The 26,164-nt window shown below is 28.1% G+C and overlaps 1 protein-coding gene across 11 annotated transcripts in view; it reads right to left on the bottom strand.

Moving 5' to 3' along the window:
* Window positions 1–26,164, bottom strand: part of LOC130672312 (agrin-like) — a 448,227-nt gene that overhangs the window by 14,253 nt on the left and 407,810 nt on the right. For 10 of the 11 annotated variants that reach the window (XM_057476817.1, XM_057476818.1, XM_057476815.1 and 7 more), the window contains 10 exons: window positions 25,600–25,841; window positions 23,092–23,278; window positions 20,252–20,349; window positions 12,272–12,401; window positions 11,949–12,185; window positions 10,265–10,555; window positions 9,792–9,941; window positions 9,436–9,696; window positions 7,820–7,966; window positions 4,238–4,474 (listed from right to left, as the gene is read on the bottom strand). In XM_057476817.1, coding sequence (XP_057332800.1) covers window positions 4,238–4,474; window positions 7,820–7,966; window positions 9,436–9,696; window positions 9,792–9,941; window positions 10,265–10,555; window positions 11,949–12,185; window positions 12,272–12,401; window positions 20,252–20,349; window positions 23,092–23,278; window positions 25,600–25,841 — 1,980 coding nt within the window. The remainder of the gene's footprint in view (window positions 1–4,237; window positions 4,475–7,819; window positions 7,967–9,435; window positions 9,697–9,791; window positions 9,942–10,264; window positions 10,556–11,948; window positions 12,186–12,271; window positions 12,402–20,251; window positions 20,350–23,091; window positions 23,279–25,599; window positions 25,842–26,164) is intronic. The other variant, XM_057476814.1, reaches the window with a different exon arrangement.

The following is a 26,164-nucleotide window of genomic DNA, read 5'->3' as shown; positions in this document are numbered from 1 at the left end:
AAACTTATACATTTATTTTCATTTTCAGCTTAATAATATTATACTTTCTTCTTTATTGAAATCATTCATGCAGAGAAGAATTAAATGAAAAAAAATAAACTATACTCAGTATTTCCGTTTATGAAGCTTTTAAATGCATTGTACGAGTAACTGCTCAACAGATAATTTAATTTGTATTTAAGTTGAAGAACCGTCTCAGATTAAATCACAAGAAACTTTTTCGCAAGATTGATTCGCTAGGAAAGTATATATTAGTTTGCAACGATAGAATGTGTATACAACTGAAAATAACTCACGTCTTGGAAATTCATTGAGTCTAACAGATTCAATTTTAAGGGGAGTGTGTGGATTTAAAAAAATAAAACTAGATACCGGATAAAAAGTTTACTTGCATCTTTTAACGAGTGTTAGTTTTTTTCCAATACCCGTCGTTTAAATTTCATAACTATCAGATAGTCAACAATTTAATTACTCAATGGTAATTATTGTTACTATAAATTTTAAATTTATTTTTTAACAAAGAATAGCAAATATTTAAATGAGAAATTTAATTATACTTACTAAGAAATTTAATAAAGGAAAAGATAATTAAAATATTATTTTAATTAGCTATTCTGCAAATATTTACTGAGTATTTATGACAAATAGTTTAGCTTTTAATTTTATACTTTTCAAATATTTCATTTTCAAGACTTGAGTTTTAAAAAAGTTATCGTTATTAACTTTAAAGTAACAAAATATTATTTTTAATATAAAACAAAGAATTACGTTTAATTTTTTGATGATATATAAAAGTCATTAATATAAATAGCAGTGGTTAAATAAAAATGGCGACTTTAATTAGGGACATATTATTATTGAAATATGAAACTATAGTTGCGTTTATTTTTTTAATATTTTTATTTTCTTTGACTCATATGGAAATTTTTTAACTTTACATATTTTAAAAACCCTCTTCAAAAACCAGCGGGATAAAAAACTTGTAAGAGCTCGCGCATGAATTTCGAAAATTTCAAAAATGATTGAAATTCGGAATTTTTTTTTGTGAATTTTTTCATTCTCGTAGCAGCAATAGTTTATATTTATAAAATAATGAGTATACTAAAAATTTTAGTTCAAAATATAAATACTGAAACGTCCCTCAAAAATTTTGAGTGCTTCCGAGTACTTTCTTTTAGAAGGTTTCAAGTGACATGCGAATATTAATATTAAAGCATCAATATTTTTTCACCATCAATTTATATCTTAATGAATAAAAATAGAACCCAAGACAGGAAAAATTATTTACTCGCGTACTGCTTTTTTTTAAATTCTACATTTAGGTTTTTTTTGGTCATTCGAATCGTACCCAATTTTATTGTTTACAACTGTCCAGTATATTTTCGGTTAGAAAAAATAAAATTTTAGTAGATTGATAATAATTGAGTTATAAAAAAATACAAAATGAATTCAAAGTATTAATTACTTATTATGAGTTATTATTCAATTTATTGCGCGTCGTTTAAAAATGTATATTTTGAGAAAATTTTAGCATGGTATTGATTTTACAGAAAATACTTCTGCTACGAGAAAAAAGTAAAAAAAAAAAAATAAAAATCCGTATTTTTATCGTTTTCGGAATTTTCGAAATTTTTGAATGACCCTTTAAAAATTTTTTGTCCAGCTGATTTTTCAAAGTTTTCTCCAAAGAGAGGGTTCCTAAAATTTTTTAGTCAGCAAATTTTATATGAGACTCGAAAAAAAAATAGTCGGTTTTTTTGAGCCACCCTAATATTGTTAGGTCTCATAAGTCAATAAATAAATATGACTTCTTGGAATATAATTTTCGTGTTAAATTTTTATAAAGTAAATAAACAAAAAAACTATGAGAACGTAAAGTTTGACCGAAGTTCTTTAAAAACTTTATAACTTATACTGTATTTATAAAATCAATATGCATACATTTTTCATGAAGGGTATTTATGGATTTAAGTATGATAATAAGAGATGAATTGATAAAATAAAAAAAAGATATTCTATTAACGATTAAGGGATTACATACCTTTGAAATTTTCACAAAGTTGATTTTTTTGTAGATTTTTATTCTTTATACTTTTAAGGTTTGTTAGAAAAAAAATAGTAAGATAATTTCATTCCATTGCAAAGTTATAGCGAGTTTTAACCACCCGTAAAATTAGAACGCCTACCTAACTAATGCAACTCCCGCGCTTAACCTAAACTTTAACCGCAATTTTTTAAAACTCTTTACCATGATGATTACTTATTAAGTTTTCAAGATTTTTTACTTTTTTTTTAATTTTTTGAATAGACAATTATTTTTAAATAATAAAATATAAATTTTTTGTTCAAAAATTGCACAGTAAAATTTAAAATACCATAAATTTTGTATTTAGACAAAAAAACCCTCTGTCAAACAATAACTGATAGATTTTTTGACAACAATATTTTTCATTTTTCATTTGATCCCATAGATAACGATCTTAATTTGAAAAAAGTAATTTTTATTATGATTTAAACTTCACGTATAAAATACAATCAATATTCTTTCATATTTTCAATCTAATTACCGTTCAAATCATTTTTTTAAAGCCACACACTACTCAAAGCCGTCAAAGATATGTAACCCCTTAAGTTACTCGTATAAAAAAACCTTTTATTCATAATGAATTCAGATTTTAATTTCATGACGAAACTCAGATCGCGACACAAATATGACTTTGATCATGAATTTACTCCAACTTTTCGTCTCGTAAATCCGTATCAATTATAAAATTAATTTATTACGTCTTTGTATTGGACTTGGGATGACTTGGATAGAAACTTGACTGAATTTTTACTGAATTAAACCTTTTGTTAAATTTATCGATTCAGGAATTACCAATAAATTTCTTATATCAAGTACTTGATTTACGTAAGTAAGTTTCGATTGTAAAATTGATTTAATGAATTAACTTCGGATCACTTGGATGAAAATTTGACTGAATCATAATTTTGTCGTGATTAAAGTTATGTTGTTACAAATTAATGATAAAGTTATATCGCGTGCCAAATGCCATAAGGGCGTATAAAAAATTTTTTTTTGCCATTCTTTTTAGAATCGCTCGAAACGTAAAGATCAGAAAAAAAATTTTTGACTTACTAACGCCAAAAAGGCGTATCTTAAGATGTACGTCCTTTTGGCTTTAGGACATTGTCGGTCTCAAGCCAAAAGGGCGTGTAAAAAAAAATCAGGATTTTTAAAAATTCCTAAAAACAGTCTTCAAAATTGTCCGGGGAAGTTTGTATGAAAAAAAATTTTGAAAAAGTCAACATTTTCGATGGTAGTAACTTTAATTTTTCATCATCTTGGACAGTCGAATGAAATTAAAATAATCATCAACTTTAATTTCTAATCAACTAGGAAATTCCCAAATAATTAATAATTATAAGCTAGAGATAATAAAGTTCAATATTCGTTCTTATATTCAACGCCATGCGGAGCGTATGGTGGAGAGCTAGTATTTGAGACATACGCCCTTTTGGCTTTGGAAATTTTTTTTTTATTTTTAGGCTTAAAACATGTCTACAAAACGATTGGCACAAAAAAAAATTATACGCCCTTTTGGCATTTGGCACGCGATATTTGTATCACGATCTGAGTTTCGTCATGAAATTTAGATCTAAATTCATTATGAATAAAAATTTTTTCACACGGGTATTCGTTACTAAAATTTATTGTCATTTAAAAAAAAAAAAAAATGAATGAAAAGAAAAAGTAAAAAAAATTTTCAAAGATGTAGATAATTTATGCGACGCTCTATACGCCAGTTGAAGGGTAAATTTGATTAAGTAACATAAGGAATAATGTTACGTCATCTTTCTTAGATGGTTGGGAAGAATTCTACTAAAATATTTATACAAACTTCATAAATTTTATTATCATTGTATTAAATTACAACCGTATCGTTGAGATAATTAAATTATCATTAAACTGTTGCCCACTCACTCACTGAATGTCTGTTTAAATTATACAAATTTATGTATTAACAATTACATTTACTTTAAGAGTTGATTAAATATTATTAATTCACTTAATAATTGTGTGTTTTCAGCCGTTTTATCTTTATCTACATTTATAGTACTTGTTATAATAATAAAGTATATCATTAAATCTTGAGTATGTGCATTTAGCCAAGTTGTCTTTCTCAGTAACGAAGGATGTAAAGCGGCATATAAGGTGAACGCTCAGTGAACCCACCTCTGCAGTGCCCGAAGGCTTGAGTCACAACGTCTGCTTGATGACGACAGGCATATAGACGCAATTCACATTCATTGTCATATGTTTGTCCATCACTTCCGCAAACTGGTACGGCTGGTAAATCTTCTGGGCATACTGACGGACATTCGCAATGAAGGCTACCAATTTCAGAACAATGTCCGCCAGAATAACATTCAAGTTCGTTACAATTTGTTGCTATTATTGGGCTTGCGTCCACTGAAATTTTACATTTTAATTTATAATTATGCACTTAATACTTTAATTTATATTTTAAAAAAGTAAATTTGTATACTGTAAAAAATTAGCGGAGTAAATCCGAAGTGAATGAAGAGCAGATGATTGTCTATTTATTTAATTCACTCCGAAGGGAAATTTAATTTAATATTGAAATTCCGGTTCAGAGTGAAATTTACGGGAAGACATCAGTTGCCTACATTATTTTTTCATACATTACAAATGCTCATTGCTCAATTTCTTACTACTCAGTTGCCGACTAAAATTTTTTTTCTACGGTTCTATTTCTTACATGGATATAAAACATGATGATACTGAAGTTAGCAGACGTCTGACAGTTTCTGAATTTTTTTAAAAACGATTAACTATAAAAAAAAAAATATTTTGAAAAATTGCACCTATAGTTTATTAAATTTTCTACATGTGTATATTTTTAGTTTTTTTTTTTTGTAATTTATTTGTTGAAAAAAAAATCCGAAAATTCGTAACTGTCTGCTAACTTCAGGATCGTTAAAACATGTAATTTAATTGCATAAAAAAATTATTGCACTGTTCTATTGCTTACTTGAAAATAATTCATGATATTCAATTGATTACTATACAACTGTGCATCCAAATCAAAGAAATACCTGATTACTGTGGATAAGCTCCTGATTTTGCTGAGAAAATCAACTACTTGAGGAGAAATTCTTAATATTTAAAACCGATAACTTGAGAGAAAAAAAACACAGCTGATCTGGAAAATATCAGAACCACGGTAGTCTTCACGATAGTAACTGGAAAACTTGACAGAGTTTTCTATCAGAAATTAATGACCTGTTCAAATCATTCCCTGCATCGATAATGAAATTCAACCCAGTGTCTTATTATGGACCAGGCGAGTTATACTATTGTGAAGACTACCGCGGTTCTAATATTTTACAGATCAACCGTATTTTTTTTTCTCAAGTGATCGGTTTTAAATATTAAGAATTTCTCGAGTACTTGATTTTCTCAGTAAAATCAGGAGCTTATCTACATTAATTATACTCAGAAAATTAAGTAATTGTGGTTATTAAGCTAAATTTTTAATTCCGATCATCTAGAATAATTGGAACGTTTTTCAATGCAAAAATAGTTAGTGTTAGAATTTTTTTTAATAGAATTAATAATTATTGGATAATAACTTCTGCAATAAATTTCGTAGCAGTTACTATTAAGATGGTAACAGTTACCATCAGGATGATAACAGTTACCATCAGGATGATAACAATTACTATCAGGATGGTAATAATTACCATCAGGATGATAATATTTACTTCTGTAATAAATTTCGTAGCAGTTACTATCAGAATGGTAACTATTATAATTTCTGATGGTAACTGTTACCATCTGGATTATAAATATAACTATTTAGAATAATAATAATAATTAACTCTAGTTAACATACAGGATTGTAACAATTATTATAAACATGATGAATATTACAATCTAGATTATTTATACAATCATCTAGATAATATTCACTACTATTGGATTATTGGTAGAAATCTTACCATAAGTAGATAGTACTTTCGATTATTCAATTTTCTGAGTGTAGGTATTTCGTTGATTTGGGTTCACAGTTGAATAATAATCAATTGAATATCACATGGAAAAAAATAGTAGTTGCTGCAACAGCAGCTGTAGTTGAGGTTACTACAAGTTGGAGTGAAGAAATGCAAACTCCAACTTGGAATAACCTCAACCTCACTTGTAATAAAGTCAGTACTATCTATGTAGTATCCTCTACTACATATTGGAGTACTCGCAACTACAAATGTTTTACTACAATATTGTGGTTAGAGGAACTACAATTTTTTTCTATGCATGAATTATTTTCAAATAGGCAATAGAACAGTGCAATAATTTTTTTATGCAATCAAATTATGTATTTGTATTTATGTAGGCAATATAACCGTAAAAAAAAAATTTTAGTAGGCAACTGAGCAGTAAGAAATTAAGCAGTAAGCATTTGTAATGTACGAAAAAATATAGTAGGCATTTAATACATTCAGAAAAAACAATGGCGGCAATTGATACCTTCCCGAAATTAACTCCTAAAAGGAGTTCATTTTAATATTAAAACTTCGAATCGGAGTGGATGTGGTTTTAAATAAGATTCACATCACTCCGAAATCACTCCGTTGAAAAAACAAACTCTCTATTTACTCCGTATACAGAATGATTTTTTTTTAAACTCTGGAACTCCAAATGACGAAGTGAATTCGGATTTAAATAAAATCCGTAATCACTCCGAATTCACTTTCAATTTTTTATTGTAATTAAATTTATTCGAATTATAAGAAATAAAAATTTAATTGTGTAAAAATGAGTTTTTGTTAATTATTAATATATTCTGCTTAAAATTTTTATTAATAAAAAATGAGAGAAAATAATTAGTGGATTTTTTCTTTCCTTAAATTTTTAAATATCTGATATAACAATAAAGTATTCAGTGTGAATTAATAATGTTCTGTTAATTTTAATTTACCCGTAATTGAATACGGTTTTAAATTCTGAAAAATTGATGTATATTTAGTTTTAATAAAATTAAAAATTTATATACAGAAAAGTTGTTCTAAATTGTTTGACCTAATTGATTAATTAATTTAAATGCTTTTAAGAATTTAAAATTCAAGTAAATGTGCGCTATAAAAAAATGACCTCATGTATTAACAGTATTTTTAATATTTTATTTTAACTTGATAATAATTTACATGATAAAAAAAAACGCTGCTATGTATAAATTTATATTAAGGTTTTATAATTTAATTATTTATTATCAGATTTTTTTATAAAAATAAATCTTATTTTTACATGTGAGATTTTATTTAAATCATAAATATTTGGTTTTTTATATATTTTAAATATTTAAATATAAGAAGATTAATAAAAAATATTTTAACACATGAGATTCATGCATCGTAACGCGGATATCGGGAGAATATTTAAACTAAAAAAAATTCTGTTAAATTATTTACAAGGTTTAAAAATATGGTACCTTTATTTCATATACTTTTTTAATAAAACAATATAGAATTAAGGTCAATAAGAGATTATGGATTCAAATATATTCTACTGATAAAAACTTAAAAAAAAAATAAGTATTTTTTTACTACCGAAAAATAAAAAAAATAATTCCGACTGTAGATTTGCATTAAAGTAGAAAGAGGAAATTTCAATTTTTAAGTTTTTTTTTTTTTGTAGAAGAAAAAAAAATAAAAATCTGCATTTAAAATAAAATAAAATATTACATCGATAATTTTATACGATAATACCTCGAGTTGTAATTTTTTTTTACATTACCTGCATAACAGCCCGAAGGTGTGAGTATTTTATTATGATCTGTACAAATAGTACATTTTTGTCCCTGAATTTCGGGCTTGCAAACGCAACGTCCGGTCATTTGCTCGCAATCTTCCCTGACTGAGCCAAAAAGTGAACAGCCACAAGCTAACAAAAGTAAAAAGTATAAATAAAAAATAAAGATAATTAAAAAAATGTTGACTTTTAATTAAGTATGGTAAAATCATAGGGAGGTGGACAATAATACAAAGTTAGAATTTAATTTTGACCATACATTGGAAGTTTCGTCCCTTTATTGGGACTTCTTCAGCAACTAAAACAAGTCATTATAAATGATTTACAAAACTTATACACTGTAAAAAGAGCGGTGTTAAAAATGGACTCATTTTAACTCCGCCCGGTGTTAAAATGAAATTACACCGTTGTAGGAGGAGTAATTCGGCGGTGTTAAAATACCGGTGTAAAACCGGTATAAAATCGGGGTAACCGGTATAAAAGCGGAGTAATACCGGTGTAAAAGCGGGGTAAACTGCGTCCGCTTGGAGTATTAACTTTAAAGATTGTAAAACACAAAAAATGTCAGTTCTTTATGAAAATTAATAAAAAATATCATTTATTAACAAATATAGTGATCGAGTATGTAAAAATATTCACAAAGTAAAATATTTTAACACCGGTAAAGAATATCTACACCGGCGGCGGCATTATTTTAACACCGAGGAATTTTTTTCAACACCGGTACAGAATATTTACACCGGCGGCGGCGTTATTTTCACAACGCTTTCGGTGTTGAAATTTAACACCGCCGATTTTAACACCTACACCGCTTGGACTTACCCCGGTGATTTTTTACAGTGTATAAATAAACAAAACAATTAATTATACAATCACATGGTACAACATAACCAATTACAAATATGATCACATCCAACCTTGATCATATAAATTCTATCGTCTACTAGATGTTTTTGAGAGATACGTCATTTTGTTTAATGGTATAAAAATAATTAGCATTTTTGGCATATTAGCATGATCAAGGTAGGATGTGATCATATTTGTGATTGGTTATGTTGTACCATGTAATTGTGTAAGTAATTGTTTTGTTTATTTATATAATTTTTGTAAATCATTTATAATGACTTGTTTTAGTTGCTGAAGAAGTCCCAATAATGGGACGAAACGTCCAAAGTATGGTCAAAATTAACCCTTGGAGTATACACTGGGGGTCACTTTGACCCCAGAATTTTTTTTTATCCTAAAATATTTCTCAAGTTAGGTTTGATTTTAATTAATTTGTTCACCGTTAAAAATTAGTTAATTCGAAATAATGATAGTTGTATTCGAAAGAGAATTGTTTTACCTACAAAAAACGTCATGACCTGCATTCCGATAAAATGCATAGTTTTTGAGATATAACTCTTCAAAAGTGGTGGGGTCAATTTGACCCCGTGTGTACTCCGAAGGTCTGTTCGAAGATGTGTACTCTGAGGGTTAAATTCTAATTTTGTATTTTTGTCCACCACCCTGTGATTTCACCATTTTATTAAGTTGATCAGGATACGATTTCAAATTAATATATTTAATTAAGTATCTAAATTGTCAAAGCAAATCCTTACGAATACATCCTTGATGTCCTTCGCTAATTTTCGGTAAACCCCAATATCCTGGCATACAACGGTCACACTTAAGACCGCCTACACCGGGCTTGCAATCACACTGACCAGTTTCAGGGTTGCAAGTGTCCGAGCTACTGCCCAATTTGTTGCAATTACACAAACTAGGGCAGCCAGCATTGTCAGGACCAAGAGCGGCGGTTTTACCGTCGGGACAGCATCCGTGCCATGAATCCATACATTCGACAACTTGAATACCTTCATCTTTATGAAAATATATAGAAAAGAAAGAAGTTATTGTCGAAAAAGAAATAAATATCAAGACAGATTTTAAATTATTGACATAAATATTTTCATACTTTTTTTACAGCAGCGCGCAAATCGTGGGGTTTGATGACAGTAACTATTGCTTGGACAATCTCGTCGATTAACGCCACTTCCACAGTCGTATTCTTTACCTTCGTCATCTGTCAAGGGTGTGTCACCATTGCACGGCTTAACTTCCATGCCTATGAAACATTTCGATTCATCATATATTAATAAATCGATATTCATACATTTTATTTTTTTACTCTTAACAAATAAATCAATTCATATTATACGCGAGTAAATATTAAATTAAAATAAATGGAAAATTATAATTTTCAGTAAAAGCTGTAGCCTGAGTTTTTTTTTACTACCATTTTTTTTTTCGAAAAGTTTTACCATAAATTTTCCTGAGCTTAAGTTGAAATATAAAGACAGCTCTTAAATAAATATAGGATATAATAGATAAAAAAAAGGACATATGACATAGGATAGAAGCAAATTTAGGGTATAAGCAATTTCAAACCTTGACAAAGGTCTAGCGGTCGTAATCGTAACTCTTGTTGGCGTTGACAGGCTTCCATCTTCATCGCACAAATAGAGGAATAAATTTTAAGATCACTACCACAAACGGGTATCATATTTTCTTGTCGTATTGAGGCACAATCGAACTTGCAACTGCACCGAGGAAACCTGTCAGGTCCAAGTTCACAAGTTGCTTCAAAATCGCAATGTATATCTTTGCACATCTCTTGAGCGCTAGTTACTTCCGTAACTGCAGTTGACAGCCGAGTTACTGAAGGTGTAGACATTGTTGCTGTGGATGCGAGGGTTAGTTAATGGTTAGTAAGCATCACAGTTAGTTCAAAGTAATCTAATAATATATTCCAACACTCTTTAACTTTTCTGTTAAAAGTATACGAATTTCCAACTGTTAAAAATTTTTCTTTAAATTTAAGCCAAATTAGTTGAAGTTATTGATAAGTTCAAATCAGTAAGAAACATTGAATATAAATATCATTATAAATTAACTTATTTATGGATTTTATTTTTACATAGCTTTGAATTTCCAACTCATAAATGATATAAAATTCTAATCACAATGTATTTTATTTTATTTCATTTCTATAATTGTTTTTTTATTGTCCATAAGTCTATTTATTTTAAAGCTAATGCTACATGGAAAAAAAAGCAGTTGAAAAATTACATTTTCTACAGTGAACACAGGCCTGGGGGCAAAAATCTTTAAACATTAAAGCTTAAACTATAATTTTAGAAATTTGTTATAATAATAAAATTAATACAATTTTGAGCAGCAATTTTTACAGTTCAAAATGTAATTTTAGTTAAACAAATCTTTAAAGTATTATTTACTTTTTATTTTGAATTCTTGCTTTATTTAAAAATTAATAGTTGATAGGTGAAACTGTAAAAATTAAGATTTATTGGTGATGTATTTTTTGCTTTCTAAAATAATACCTCTTATTTATTCATAACATAAAAATTACACTGTGAGTTATCAATTGTCGAGAATGATAAATGATCTGAGAAAAATCACAGCTCACACTGTAATTTTTAAATTCTGTATCTTAAGAAGAACACTACTATGCAGAATAGTAATATTAACGACCGGAAATGTAATTTTAACTAATTTTAAAATAAAATTCAAAATTATAAAATCTGTTTACTATAAAGAGCTGGACAATATCGAGTTTGAAACTGAAATATTTGTTATGCCTGATATAAGAATGTAATTTTTACAGTTTCAGAGCCGCAGCGCTTTACTACTATACGAAACTTTAATAAATACAGATATGAGTTCAATTTTTCAACTGCTCTTTTTTCCGTGTATTTTAAAAATCTTAATTTTCATTTAAAATTATTAGTCTTGCTATGAAATTTTTTGTACTTAAAAACTAATCATACATAAAAAAAAAAAATTCAATTAAAATTATGATTTTTTATGCGTTTTTTTTTTCATGTATGATTAGTTTTTAATTACAAAAAATTTCATAGCAAGACTTTAATAAACTCGCAATTATTGAAAACTAGTTAAGGATTTTTTTTTTAATTAAAATCTAACTGTGCTTTAATTTTTTGCATTATGTTGAAAATCGATAAAATTTTTAACAGTATATATTTTAATATATAGTAATAGTGGTTATACGCTATCGATCGCAATTAATTGATACGATATAAGTTGATCTTACTTAGAGCAGCGACAGCAAACTTCTCGCCACATTCACCATGAAAAGCGACGTGTAAAGCAGCAAGTTTCGCTTTATCTCGGTCACATGCAGCACGTTGTAGTTCACACTCAGAGGGATAAGTCTTTGCGTCTGTACCACATACAGGCTCGTCTTTTGGTTCTGGACAACTTTCCGGGCAAATACATTCGCCAGCTGAACAACGAGCTCCATTTGCACACTCGACATTTGTACATAACTCTGTATAAATATTTTTTCTATTAACTTACAGTTAATTTAAGTGGAAAAAAAGGGAAAAGTCAAGAAAAAAATAAGTTTCCACTTACTGCAGTCCCCCTCAAATGCTACACTCAGGTTAGTTTGAGTTAAGCATGAAGTTTTTTTCAAAGTACATTCGTTGGCATAAGTTATTCCATCACTTCCACATACTTTACGAGCAGAACTGCTGTTTTTCTCCTGAAATTACATTATTGTTAAAGTTAGGATCTTTTTTCTTAAATTGTACCGTAACTCATGAAGTATATAGTTTAAGAGTGATGGCTTAATGGGAAATAAAATATATATAGGAGAGAGGGGGGCAAAACGGGGTACCCCCAAAATATTTTTTAAACATTCCAGAATCATAATTGTCAATACAATTGAGCATTGTTTTGGATTTCTTTCACCATTTTCAAAAAATTTTTGTTAGTAAGAAAATAGTATGAAATCAAATTGATTTTTTTTCTTAACAATTTACGACAGAATAACTCTGTGTCAAATTACTTGATATGTATTTCAATATTCAATTTAAAAATATTTACAATTTTAAAAATTAAATTAACTTTTAATAATTATTTAGTCTATTACTTTAAGCAATACATAATAGCTTTTTTAACGATATCTTCTTTGGAATTAAAACTAACTTAAATCTTTTACTTTAAAGTTAATAATAAATAGTGATTAAGAAATGAACAATTAAAAATTTTAAATAGGTAGTTAGACTTTTTCAAAAATCAAAAGTGTCAGTCAAAAAATGTTAATGACTTTTGTTTTATGATAGAAACGATTAAAAAATTTTTTTCTTCCTTTACATCCAGTAATTAAATTCAATCAAATTGATTTAATATTCAGAAATTTTTTTTTTCACCCCTGGCCGGTCAGAATTACGGAAAATCACCACATTTTGTCGTAATTTACCGTAAAAAACGGTATTTCTGCGGCAAATTTACCGAAGTTTACGGTAATTTGAGGCAATTTATAGTAATATACGGTAATTTGCGGTGAATTACAGGAACAAGCGGCAATTTGCAGCGTTTTTACCGTAAGCACCACATGCCTTGGTATTTGTACAGTTTTTACAGTGCAATACTTTACAGTAAAATACCGACAGCTCGCTACAATTTTACGGCAAATTACCGTACGTTTGCGGTAAAATGCCGTAAGTTTACCTAAGGTACCGTATTTTACCGTAAAATGCCGTACTTCGCCTTAATTTACCTAAAATACCGCAATTTGCAGTAAAATACCGTAAATTATGGCAAATTTCTGAAAATTAAAGTGATTACCATAATATACCGTAATTCGAATTCTCCAAGTACCGTTTTTGGGGGGCACCACAGTTTGCCCGCAAAAACAGAAAAATTTTTTTTTAACGGCAGCTGAAAATTTTTTTCTATTTACTTTAAATACTATTAAAAAAAAAGATATAACGTTTTTGAATTCCCACAAAATTAGTATTTTCTCGAGTACTCAGTTTTGCCTCCCCCCCCCATCCTTCTATACTTAAAAGAATACATAATAAAAAATAATTATCACTATTATTGTTGAAAGAAAGTAATGAAAATTGAAATTTTAAATATTAATTTTTTTTTTTTGATTTGGTAAACATGTAAAATTAAATTTAAAAAAAAATAACATAATTACAAAACAATGATGAGAGAAAACAAGCGTAAGGTGAAAACAACATTTAAATACAATATAAAGTAAGCAATTAAAATTTTTGGACTTGTTAGCAGTTTATGTAAGCTGCAGAGAGAATATTATAGGCGAATATTGAAACAATATGGAGCTCTTAGTTTACAACAAGAGCTTAGTTGTCTTCCATTCAGGACGCATACATGGAAGCTTCATTAGTTCTAATTGGAATTCGAGACCACTGTGATGTTTGTGGTGGTTGTGCCAGAGAATAATAGTTATTATATATACCGCAGTTGAGATAGTCGTTGATAACTGGCAACTATAATGTAAACATGCTAAAAGTTACATGGTAAATTGTTTATTTAATTTTACAATCAACTGTGGTCAAGTTTTACCTGCAATTGTTTGATATTTGATTTAAACTTTACAAATTCATTTAATTATTACATATTTTGTGGCAGCTACGAACCACAAGTTTGACATTATACAATTGCATGGTTATTTTAATTTTTTTTTTAAAGTTTAATTTATTCATATATTAAACTTTCAATCTAAAAGAAAAAAAAACGAGATAATCAATTTACTCTGTAAGTTAGCACTAGAGTTTTCTGCCTACGATTTTTTAAGCTAAAAAATGATAGAGAAGTAGAGCAAAATGAGACACTTTACACAGTAAAAAATATTGTGTATCTATAGATTAATATCTTTTGTCCGTCGCACTATGAGGGAATTCCCGCTTTTTTTTATTTAATGATAATCTCAGAAAAATTAATCATTACTTTCCTAAACTAATCGAAGTAAAAAGTTTCTATAATTTTAGTTGCTTTACTTTTATTTTCTAATTTTGCACGCCTCGGAAGCGAAGCGGAGAGGTTGTGCTTTATAACCGACCTGTCAAGGTCACACGATTTCCACTCATTAAAGTGCATATATTTTTTTTCTATTACTCTTACACATTATGAAAAGCACATCAATATAAAGCTGAAACACTAATAAATAATCCTGATACTTTTTTTAATTTGTCTAATATGTATTAATATAAAAAAAAGTTCATTAAAAAAAATTTATCGTGGACGTCCATTAGTCTGTGGTTCAAAAAAACGGCGTGGTACGGATATCTCGAGAACGACTTGACGAAACTACTTAATTTTTTTTTCAAAATTTTCAGAAATAAGCAAAGAAGGTTCCTTTCGAAAATCACTACTGTAGGCCTTCTCGTTTTTTTTAAAATAAATCATTACGGTTAAAACCGGCAATCTTACATGTAAACAAACACACACTGCCGCCATTTTTCATTAGGAATGTTCTCCTTATTTATTTTTTTTTTACTTTTATTACCGTATATTTACCATGGAAATTTTTATGGGAAAAGAGCGGGATTTTCAATTTTATTCGAAATTTAACTTTAAAAAAAAACATAACATGAGCTTTCGAGGCGTGCACTTTTGGATTTTCCAAATTTTATGTTAATGTGAATAAATCGTGAAATCGCGGCAATTCCCTCACTGTGCGACTGATCTCGTAAGTAAAATTTGATGTGCAACGTTGCCATATTTATAAAAAACATTCTTAGCTGATTCAATCAGTTAAAAAATATGGAGCCTGGTCGTATAAATAATAAATTAATTTCATAGAAAATATTTATATAAAAAAAAAATTAGTATTCTGATGTAAATCAGTGAAATTTCGAAATCGACGTGGCAACATTGCACTGAAATTAACATTGCGGTGATTCCCTACCGTGCGACTAACGATGCTTGGCAAAGAATACGCGACGGACAAAAGGTTAAAAACGGTCTGTGTTGATTACTTTGTGTTAAATTAACACTTTAAAAGTGTCACCTACTACAAAAATTCGAAATTATCAACTTTTATCAAGTGTTACTTTAAAATTAACACAAAATTTATGTTGAAAACTCAATCGATAGTCACGGAAAATTTATTAGAAAAACGAAAGTAAAGTCGAAATTTTATGAATGTCGATTATTAAACTTAAAAATTTTGTTATTGACCCTCCGTTGGTCGCGTCGCGGGGAATCCCCGTAATGTTAATTTTCTTACAGCGTTGCCAAATCTATAGACAATTTATGACAGCCATACTAGCTGTCTATATTTCGGTTTCGTATATGTGGCAACGTTGAGAATAAAATTTAACTGTCTAGTTTGGTCGCGCTCACGGGGAATCGCCGTGATTCGACGTTCATTCGACATTTATTATTTAATATATAATTAATATAAATAATTATAACTTTAAAAACTCTTTTAATGTATGTTAAATGGATCAAAGAAGAAATAACTGAATTGTTGAAAGCTAAAAACAATTATTTTTTTTTATACTACAAAAGAAAGAAAAAAAGCAGGGAATCGCTCATAGCGCGACCAACGAAGGGTTAATACATGAATTTACCATTTATTTGAAAGCCGGTTTATCATACTAATCAAAAAGATTTCATTATAAATTCGAAAATTTCATTAATGTAAAATTTTTTTTTTTCCGCTAGAAAAAAATATGTTTTTGGTTTTTTTAAAAGAAATAAATTGATTTACTATTTACAGCTTCTATGAAATACTACGTGATTTTTTTTTAATCTTGGCTCTGATAAAATATTGTTTGCTACAAAAAAAAGTTTAATGTTGAATATGAATTGTTATCACTCTCGATAGCCTCAAATTAATATACAATTTATATTTAATGAATATCCATGGTACAAAAATAAAATGTAAAAGTTAACATTTTTTTGTGTCGCCACTGACATATTAAAAAAGTTAAATTTTCAGCTCGTTCTGATAATTAAATTAATGAATCAACAAGTAGTTTACAAAATTAAATGATTTCATCTATTATTAATTTATAAGTAGGTATATATAATAACGGATGTTTTTGAAATTATAATTATAATTATTCGATTGTTATTAAATAATAATATCAAATTATTTGAATAACTAACTAATCAATATTCTATGGAACAGATTTATAAAAATGATTATTTAAAATTATGAAAAACTAAATTTAAAAAAACACAATAATTGTGTTGTCGTTTATTATTCCTTTCAATAATCGGTGATTATTTTTACTATTTTTAAAAATTTTATGAATTTATCGTTACTGAAAATTTAAAATTGGCTTCACTACCCAGGCTGATCAATTTACCCCGTTCTTATCTATAAATGGCAATTAAGCTTTTTTGAACAGACAATTTTTTTTGTGTCTCATTTTCCAATACTTTTAAAAAATAAATTCAATTTTTTACGGAGCTTTTCGACTACTGCCAAATTTATTTAAATCGTTTAATTCGTTCCAGAGATATCGATTATAAATGTTGGTATTTATTTAGTTAAAACTTGAATTTAGAAGATAGGTTTGAATTTAATAACTTTTTGTTTTATAAATTTTCAATTTACAAAACTATAAGATAAAAAAGTATGTCATAGAATAAGCAGAGAAGGACAAAAAAATATATTATAAAAATTTGAATGAATAGCCAACGTTGGGTAAGATAAATATTTTTAGGTCATGAGTATACTAGAGGAAAATTGAAAATAACTTATTTTCCCAAAACGAAGATTACTATGATAGTATTTTTTTTTGTCCCAGCATTGACGTTTTTCTGCGGAAAGAATGGACAATAAATTTGTTCGATCAAGTTTGCGCTCGACTATTACTGATAAGGGTAGTCGGGTGGTAGCTGTAAAATGTGGTATGAGACCAATTTTTGAGCTCGTCGGTGTTCCATCAACGATGCCTGGTTCCACCCAATAAGCATCGCTTAGCTGGCTCAGCTTAGCTATTTTTCCATCGGTTCGTGCTCAACCACTGCTCATCGGCATTATTATATTACATCCCTGCAACCTACATCACCACTACCACAGTAAATGCTTTTCTACTCACAGAGAATATTCAATTATCTTTTCTCAACAGTTATTTTATATTTCAACTGTCTTGATAATTTAGTTTTTTTTTTTCCTAATTTATAAATATTATAATTTTGAAATAATTTTTTATTTAATGCTATGAAATTATTATCAAAGAATACTATTTTTGATAATGAACTCGAAGAATTTTGCGGTATTTTTTACAGAAAAAAATTATAGAAAAATTGCTGTAGTTATAGTAGCATGCGGACAGTATGGAATTATGGTTAAAATTATTAATGATGTAGAAATTTTTAAAATATATCGAACAGAATTTATGTACATTGTAATTTTCACAAGGCAACAGTACAAATTTTGTTATAGAAATTATTACCAGCTGCATCGTAATTGATAATTATGTTAAATTACAATATTTGGTCAAAATAAATTTAAAAAAAAATATAATTTAAAGAAAGCGGAAAAAATGATCTAGGTGTATACAATAGCTCAACATAAATGCGATTATTTAGTAACGACCCGTGAAAATATCTTTTTAAAAAATTTTATAAATTTCCTCAATTAAATTTTATACCGAAAATAGCCTGGTAAAATTTTATCGTATTTTCTAAAATTGCATAAAATTTTAAAATGATAAAATTATTTTCTCCAATACTGGATTCAAACTTATGAGTTTCTATTAAAATTCATAGAATTTAAAAAAATTTCATTAAATTTTATGAAAATCGAGAAAATTTCATAGAATTTTATATATTTCGTGTATCAAAATTTCAAGCAATTCGATATAATTTTATGAAACTGTGAAATTTTAGAAAACGATGGAATTTTAGAAAATCATTACCTTAGACTGGATTTATATTTCATGAAATTTCATACGATTTCATCAAACTTTAGCAAATTTTATGAAATAAAATAAAATTTTACGGAACTCTATAAAATTTTATAGAATTCTATTAATTTTATGTCATAAAATTTTATAAAATATTATAGAATTTTATACATTTTCCCTAAATTTCATGAATCTTTACAAAATTTCAAAAAATTTTACAAAAACATTTTTTTCCCGGGAACAAAATATAAAATGCTCACTTGCGCCTCACTTGCGCCAATTTGGCAGGGAGCGCGACGAAAACGACATCTGATGGTTACAAAAAGTCATGCTCGAGAATTATAAAAGATATATGAAATCAGTGTAAAAGATAAAAATTCGTTATAAAATCAAAATAAAAAAATTTATAATGGTATAAATAAAAAAGTGCATATGTATTTTTGATAGAGAAAATTAAATTAAACATATTTCGATAAAGAAATTAAGTATAAAAAATTTTAATAAATAATAAATACTATTATTTTAGAATAGAATAAGGTTAACCGATAAAATCAAAACAAATGATACATGACAACTACAATGATAAAAGTTTAAAAAATAGTAGAATAGTAAATTGAGTTTTTTAACAAAATTAAAGTAAATAATTTTATTTTAATTCATGATAATTTTCACGTGAATCGTAACTAAGAATGTACTAACTTATAATGTTTTTTTTCAACAATAATTTTTAGGCAATGATGAAAATCATATCCAAACCGGATTTGAATCGATAAATTATAAAATATTGTTTTAACCTCAAACGATGAGCAAAGGCAAACATTAACGACACAATAACTATTATGAACTATTTTTACACTTAATTTTCAGGTGTTTATTTTCAACGAGAGCATGATTCAACGAAATTTTGCCCACAGCAAGCGCTGCGATCGATTCAGTTGTCTCCACCATATACTAGACTCCCTGCCGGTCACGTTATTTATTCTAACCTATGAGTACTAGAATGAACGAAAAGAGCCGAATATTTCCGAACGAGCTTGAATTTAAAAGATTTTTGATAAAATTGCTATGCTGTCAACTACAAAACACCAAAAAAGTTTGAATTTTCAAATTTTCTATCGCATCTAGTTTATTTAATTATTTTTTATAGTAAATATTGAAATAAACTAATAGATTTTTTGATAAGTCGGAAACATTACTAGAATATCGAGGTGTCCCACCGTTACCTACAATTATTTGAGTAGTTTTTACTACAAAATTCTCTGAGTGTACTCGTGAAATTAACTTTTAATAATATATTACTATATAGGAAACTGAAAGTCATATAAAAATCATATGACTGAAAATGCAAAAGTTGTCTCTCCTTTTGGTGGGAAAAGATGAAATAAAAATATTGTTTTAAAGACTTGTTCGTACGCGAATATATGTTACGATGAAGGGTCGCATAAAAGGCTTCATAACGTTCGCGTGTAATTTACATTGTTTAAAAAGAAAGTTTGCCTCGACGATAGTTGCTTTGAAGTTGCAACTCTCAGCAAAAGCAATTTTTCTTTGGCAAACGCAGGAGTCGTTTTGCGACACGGTGCAAACAATACACGCAGGGATCGTAAGCGTGAACAAAAGGGGATTATTCAGTGAGAAGTCCGAGTTGGGCGTATGCGGATCCAAAGCAATTTATGGTAACGAGGCATTGTTATTCTGAAATGAGACTCACCAAATCCCCACAGTTGGTCGGACAGACACATCTGGCTTCACCGGAGCTGTCGCTTTCGCATTTTCCATAATGCTCACACTTCTTATTCTCACAGCCATCTAAAACAATAATTAAACAACTCAACTATATATTATTTTTATAACACTTTAAGGCTTGCCAAAACTTTTTTTAAAGCTTAAACTTTTTTTTTCCACTGTAAATATATTTTTTTAATCTAAAATTTTAATGAAAAATTAATGATTTTATAAAATCACGTAAAATTTTGTTTTATTTATTAAATATAAACTTTTTCTCTGTTGAATTCGACATGGTGTAGTATATATATATATATATATAATATGTTTGTTAGACTAAAGTAGATTAAGTGTTGGTAGTACATACACGTGCTAGTGATGTGGAGAGGATGTTGACCGGCTTGTTGGTAAGGGGTTGCATGCACATGTAGCATGCATGCTTTGGGATAACAACTCATAGTCGGTAAAGTAAAATCGCGCCATCGTGATATGCATGAAACCGTTCTTTAATTAATCTACATAACGATTCACAAGACGAGCGGTTGCAATCGTGAAAATTATTCACTGACAGATGAAAAGTTTACTTATTACAGAATCTCATTAAAATAATTGTAAGTATACGACACAGTATGTCAAAAAAAAAATCACAAATATATATATATATATATATATATATATATATATATTTGAATCAGTACATCAATCCTTCAGTACTGTAACTTGATTTAGTAATGAGACATACAATTGTGCACACGATCGAATCCTAAGGGAGTAAACTCTAGAGTTGCTTGTCAATGTGCATGTTTAAAGTAATTAAGTTGATTAAAAAACCAAATTATACACAGTTAAATATCCAAAGTATGTTCAGAATTAATGTAACTGTGTGGAGTTAATTTATTTTTTTGTAAGCTCTACGCTTTGAAGTTTTATTAAAATAATTCGTTGTATTTTGTTTCACAAAGTATAATTTAATACATTATTATTATTATTAAAAGTTAATATGAACTCAAGTTCAGCAATAATATTCCAACTCAACTCTATTTTATGTTGATTCGTAAGTGTGCAACATATTGTTTTTTATACAAACTAAAAAAGTCATTTTTTGTTATTGCACACCTCGAGCGCGAAGCGGAGAGGTTGGGCTTTACTGTCGAATCATGCGGTTCACTCCCATTAAGTCGTGATTATTTTTGTATACCGCACTAATACGTGGACAGGACATTAATAGAAAGAGGAAACGCTAATGAACATAAGTCTGATACACTTTTTAAATCTGACAATACGTATTATCATTAAAAAAGTCCGATAAAAAAATTATGTTTTGAACTTTTCGAAAACTTCTTAACGAAACATAGTTGGTTTCTTTCGAAAATCACTTATGAAGCCTTTGTTCTTTGTTCTTTTATATTAGGCAGGCATTTACTAGGTACACGGGAAAAAAATTATGGAAACGGTTCTCATAATTCTATAAAATTTTTTCCTATACCAACATAGAAATTATGATCATAAATTATGGGATCAGTTCCTATAATTATAGAAATAGTTCCTATAATTATGGGAATGCCCATAACATTATAGGAATGATTCCTATAATTATAGGAATAGTTCCTATAGTTTATAGTCATCGTTCCTATTATATTATAGGAACCATTCCCATAACGTTATAGGAATGGTTTCTATAATAGTATGGGAGCTATTCCCATAATATTATAGGAATAGTTCCCATAATGCTATTGGAATAGTTCCTATACCTCTATGGAAATAGTTCCCATAATATTATGGGAATAGTTCCTATACTATCATGAAAAAATTAATTTAAAGAAAAATGTGGTAATCACTTTTACAATACACAGAAATATTATTAAATATAAAAACAAAAATTTGAACGTTGAAAAAAAATTCGTATTTGGCAAAAACATTAAAATTAAAAAAAAAAATTTTTTTTAGTAACAAATTTAGCGTCGAAGAAGCTTCATTTTTGAATCTCTTCATATCATGAGGAAAATTTCTACACTATTTTGCAAAAAAAAATTTTTTTGATATTATGGGAATAGTTCCCATAAAAGTATGGGAACTCTTTTCATTTACTATGGGAATCATCCCTATAATAGTATGGTTACAATTCATCTACCATCATGGGAACTATTGCACGACTCATGATGCGAAGCATCAAAGAGTGCTTTATGATCAAAAAATTTTTTTCATAATGCATAGCAAAAGTTCCCATAATTTTCTTTCCGTGTAAGCAATCATTATTTTTAAAACCGGCGGTTTTATATATAAATAAACACATACTGTAGCTATTTTTTTTTTACTCGGGACTTTATCATTTTTAATGAAACACCTAATGGTGCAAACTGAAAACAGCTATTTTTGTCGTGAACAAAATTTTTTAACTGAAGCAAAACTATAGACGACACCTAGCAGAGTATTCAAATTAAATTAAAAATAATTATTTATGTTTAATTATAATTAGGTTAGTTTCCTTTTTTTATTTTTACTATTAGTTATTTAATTATTTTCCTCGGTATTTAAATACGAGCTGTCAGTACCGTACTGTCAAAAAATATTTCGTGTTAATTAATCAGATAAAACTTTTTTTAGCTTAAAAAGAAATACGTGGTTCAGTAATTAATAAAAGTAAATTGACTACTCAAAGTATTACATGAGCGTTTGAAGTGCATACTTTTGGATATTCCAAATACTTTTTTTCTTCTTATTCTGTTATTGGTTTGTTATTTTTTGTAACGTGAATATGATAATAATAATCCAATTAGAGCTTTATTAATAAACTTTTATACTTTTTAATTAATTATATATACTTACTGCAGAGACCCTGATAAAGTACTTTGATCTCTCTATGATGTTGACAAGCCTCCAATCTGAGTTTACATTCGTTCCCATAGCTGATTCCATCGTCGCCACACACGGGATTGAATTCTACTGTACAAGTAGGACACTCACAGATAGCAGTATCCCCATTTTCCGCACATATTGCTCCCCACTGACAAATCTGTTTATAGAAAATTCAGTTTTAAATGTATCAATAGCCATGCAAGTTCAAAGATCTACATAAATATATACGTATGCATATCAGGAACAGGAAAAAAGTGTAAAAGTATGAGGAAAATAAAAAATATCTAAACAGAGAAGAATCAAGTATATGATGTCGAATAGAGCTTCCAAGTCACGTTGCATTTCTGGTACTTGTGAAAAAAAATTTGATTCAAGTCTCTGATTTTATTCACGTGTTATAAGAGGTGGGTAATAAAGCAGACCTTTCAATTGCTTGTTATGAATACATGGTATGACTTTGATAAAACTACATTTGCGGGATATTATTCAAAATCATAATTATTTATTGTTTATATCTATATATACTGTGTTAATCCCGACTTTTTACTAATTAGACCTGGCATAATAATCTCAAAATTCATTCATGACTTTTAAAGCAGTTTATTTAATTAATTCCTGAATTGTAGAGTTCGTTATACAAACGAACGATAGCCAGTAAATAAAGTTCAATCTAAAATGTATCTATGTATATATTCTATTGTTAGCAAAGTAATATTATTTTTGAAAAAACTTTATAGCTTTTAAATAAACGGATCTGCGCGAATCTGTAATATTGATTTTACTGTACTTTATTTTATTTAGAAATATCGTCACGAAATACTTTATTCTCAACTTTTGTTATTTTTTTACAGTTACATTTTTTTTTATTGTCAAGCCAATTTTTTTTATTTTAAAATTTTTCTCAGTTAAATTGAATAAACTTTAACTAAAAATTTGCTGAATTTCACAAACTTTAGACTGGAATTTCAGTAAATTTTATCCAGAAATTTGTTGAATTTCAATGGAAATTAGGTAACTGTATTGAAAATATTCTAGAGCGAATAATTATACAAAATTCATTATTACTTTTTTTTTGTTTTACGCACTGTAAAAAATTTTCGGAGTGAACGCGGGTTAAATCCAGAGTGATTGCGGAGCGGATGACTATTTATTTATTTATTCCCCTCGAAGTGAAATTTACTCCAAAGGGGAGTTTATTTTAATATCAAAACTCAGAATCGGAGTGAATGTGGATTGAAATAAGATCTAGACCACTCCGCTAAAAAGACGAACTTTCCATTTACTCCGTATGCGGAGTGAGTTTTTTTTTACTCCGGAACCGAGTGACGGAATGGATTTGGATTGAAATAAAATTTGTAATCACTGCGAATTCACTCCTAATTATTAAAGTGCACTTTTGGAAAAAAAATTTATGTCTGTATTATTAAAACTCATAAGTTTCTTCATTAAAATTTAAATAGTAAAAATAAAGATCAAATAATTAGATAGATGAATTAAAATTATGATATTAGATTGCATGTAATTTAAGGATTTAACGCAAGGTAAAAGACCCTAAAGCCGATTAGTGCCATTAGTCGCTCACTTTATCTGATTAATGCGTTTCTATAATTTTTATAAAAAAATTATGATTGATGATTAATTATTTGTGAATCTAAATATATTATAATATGACATCAAAGTATTTTATAATTTAATATGAATTTAAATTAAGTGACTGACAATAAAATTATTTTAATTTAAAAATCAATATTCAAAATGCAGTAAGTAAATGATCATATTTAATCTATGATATCAATGCAAGTATAAGAATTATTTATAGAACTTAGTTTTTATCCAGTCGATTTTTAACGAATTAAGTATTTATTTTTTTTTTTTATGAAAATTTATAAATTTTCGTGGTTATGATGAAAGTAACTTGTATTTAATCATTTAAAAAATTTTTTGAAGTGAACTATTGTCCTATCATTACTCATTATGACATTATATATCATTAAAAATTAATAATAGCAGAAAAGTTTTTTTTAGTTTGACAAAAAATAATGATCCAGAAGTTAGCAGACAATTAAAAATTTTCGGATTTTTTTTCCAACAAATCAACTACAAAAATAAAAAATGCACGTGTAGAAAATTAAAAAATCTATAGGTGCAATTTTTCTAAATATTTTTTTTGATTAAATTATCGTTTTGACAACGATCCAAAAATTATTAGTCGTCAGCTAACTCCAGTATCGTAAAAAATAAATAGTTGTGAGATTATATTTAATATTCAACATTTGACATGTTAGTAATTTTGAGATTAGTGCTGTATATTGAGTACACGACACTGCAGTTATCTACCCCTAAAGACTATTCTATTCTATATGAAACACTCAATGTTACAGAATTTTTCTTGTCATGAATTAAAAAAAAAAAAGAAAAAAAAAAAAGTGATGAGAAAATAAGCTAGTGAATGTGAATGTGCTATAATATCTGTCTTGCCTTTTCAGAACATGCTCCTTGAGATCCGCAGGTACCCGTATATGCGACCTCAATGTTACTCTTAGTTAGGCAAGCATGCCTTTTGAGCTCACAGAGAGATTTGTATGTAATACCGCCTCTGGCGCAGACTGGCTTCATTACTGGCTCACATTCTGGCCCGCATTCACATTTCGTGATGCCATAACGGTCGATTGCACATTGCTCGACTTCACTACATTTGGCACCATCGCATGGATTGATACCTGAAATCAATAACAAAAATAAAAAACATTTAAAATTATATTATATTCATAATCCACACATCCATGAAGCTTCATTTACTCAAGCGCAGATGCGTTCACATATAGTCAAATTTTATTGCACATGAAAGAATAAAAAAATATTGTGGTGGTAGCTATTCAATGGATTGCTAAAGTAGTATTGTGACTGTTACTAAACTGTTATATCTTTTTCACGATACTAATATTGATATTAATGAAACTCGAAATACTTCGCGTTACTAATTCCAAAATGACTTATATTTTTATACACCCTTTTGGCTGTAAGGAGCTTCCTAGAGCCAAAA

Source organism: Microplitis mediator, chromosome 7, assembly GCF_029852145.1.
Source record: "Microplitis mediator isolate UGA2020A chromosome 7, iyMicMedi2.1, whole genome shotgun sequence".
Taxonomy (NCBI): Eukaryota; Metazoa; Arthropoda; class Insecta; order Hymenoptera; family Braconidae; genus Microplitis; species Microplitis mediator.
This window is presented reverse-complemented; position numbering and strand designations above follow the sequence as displayed.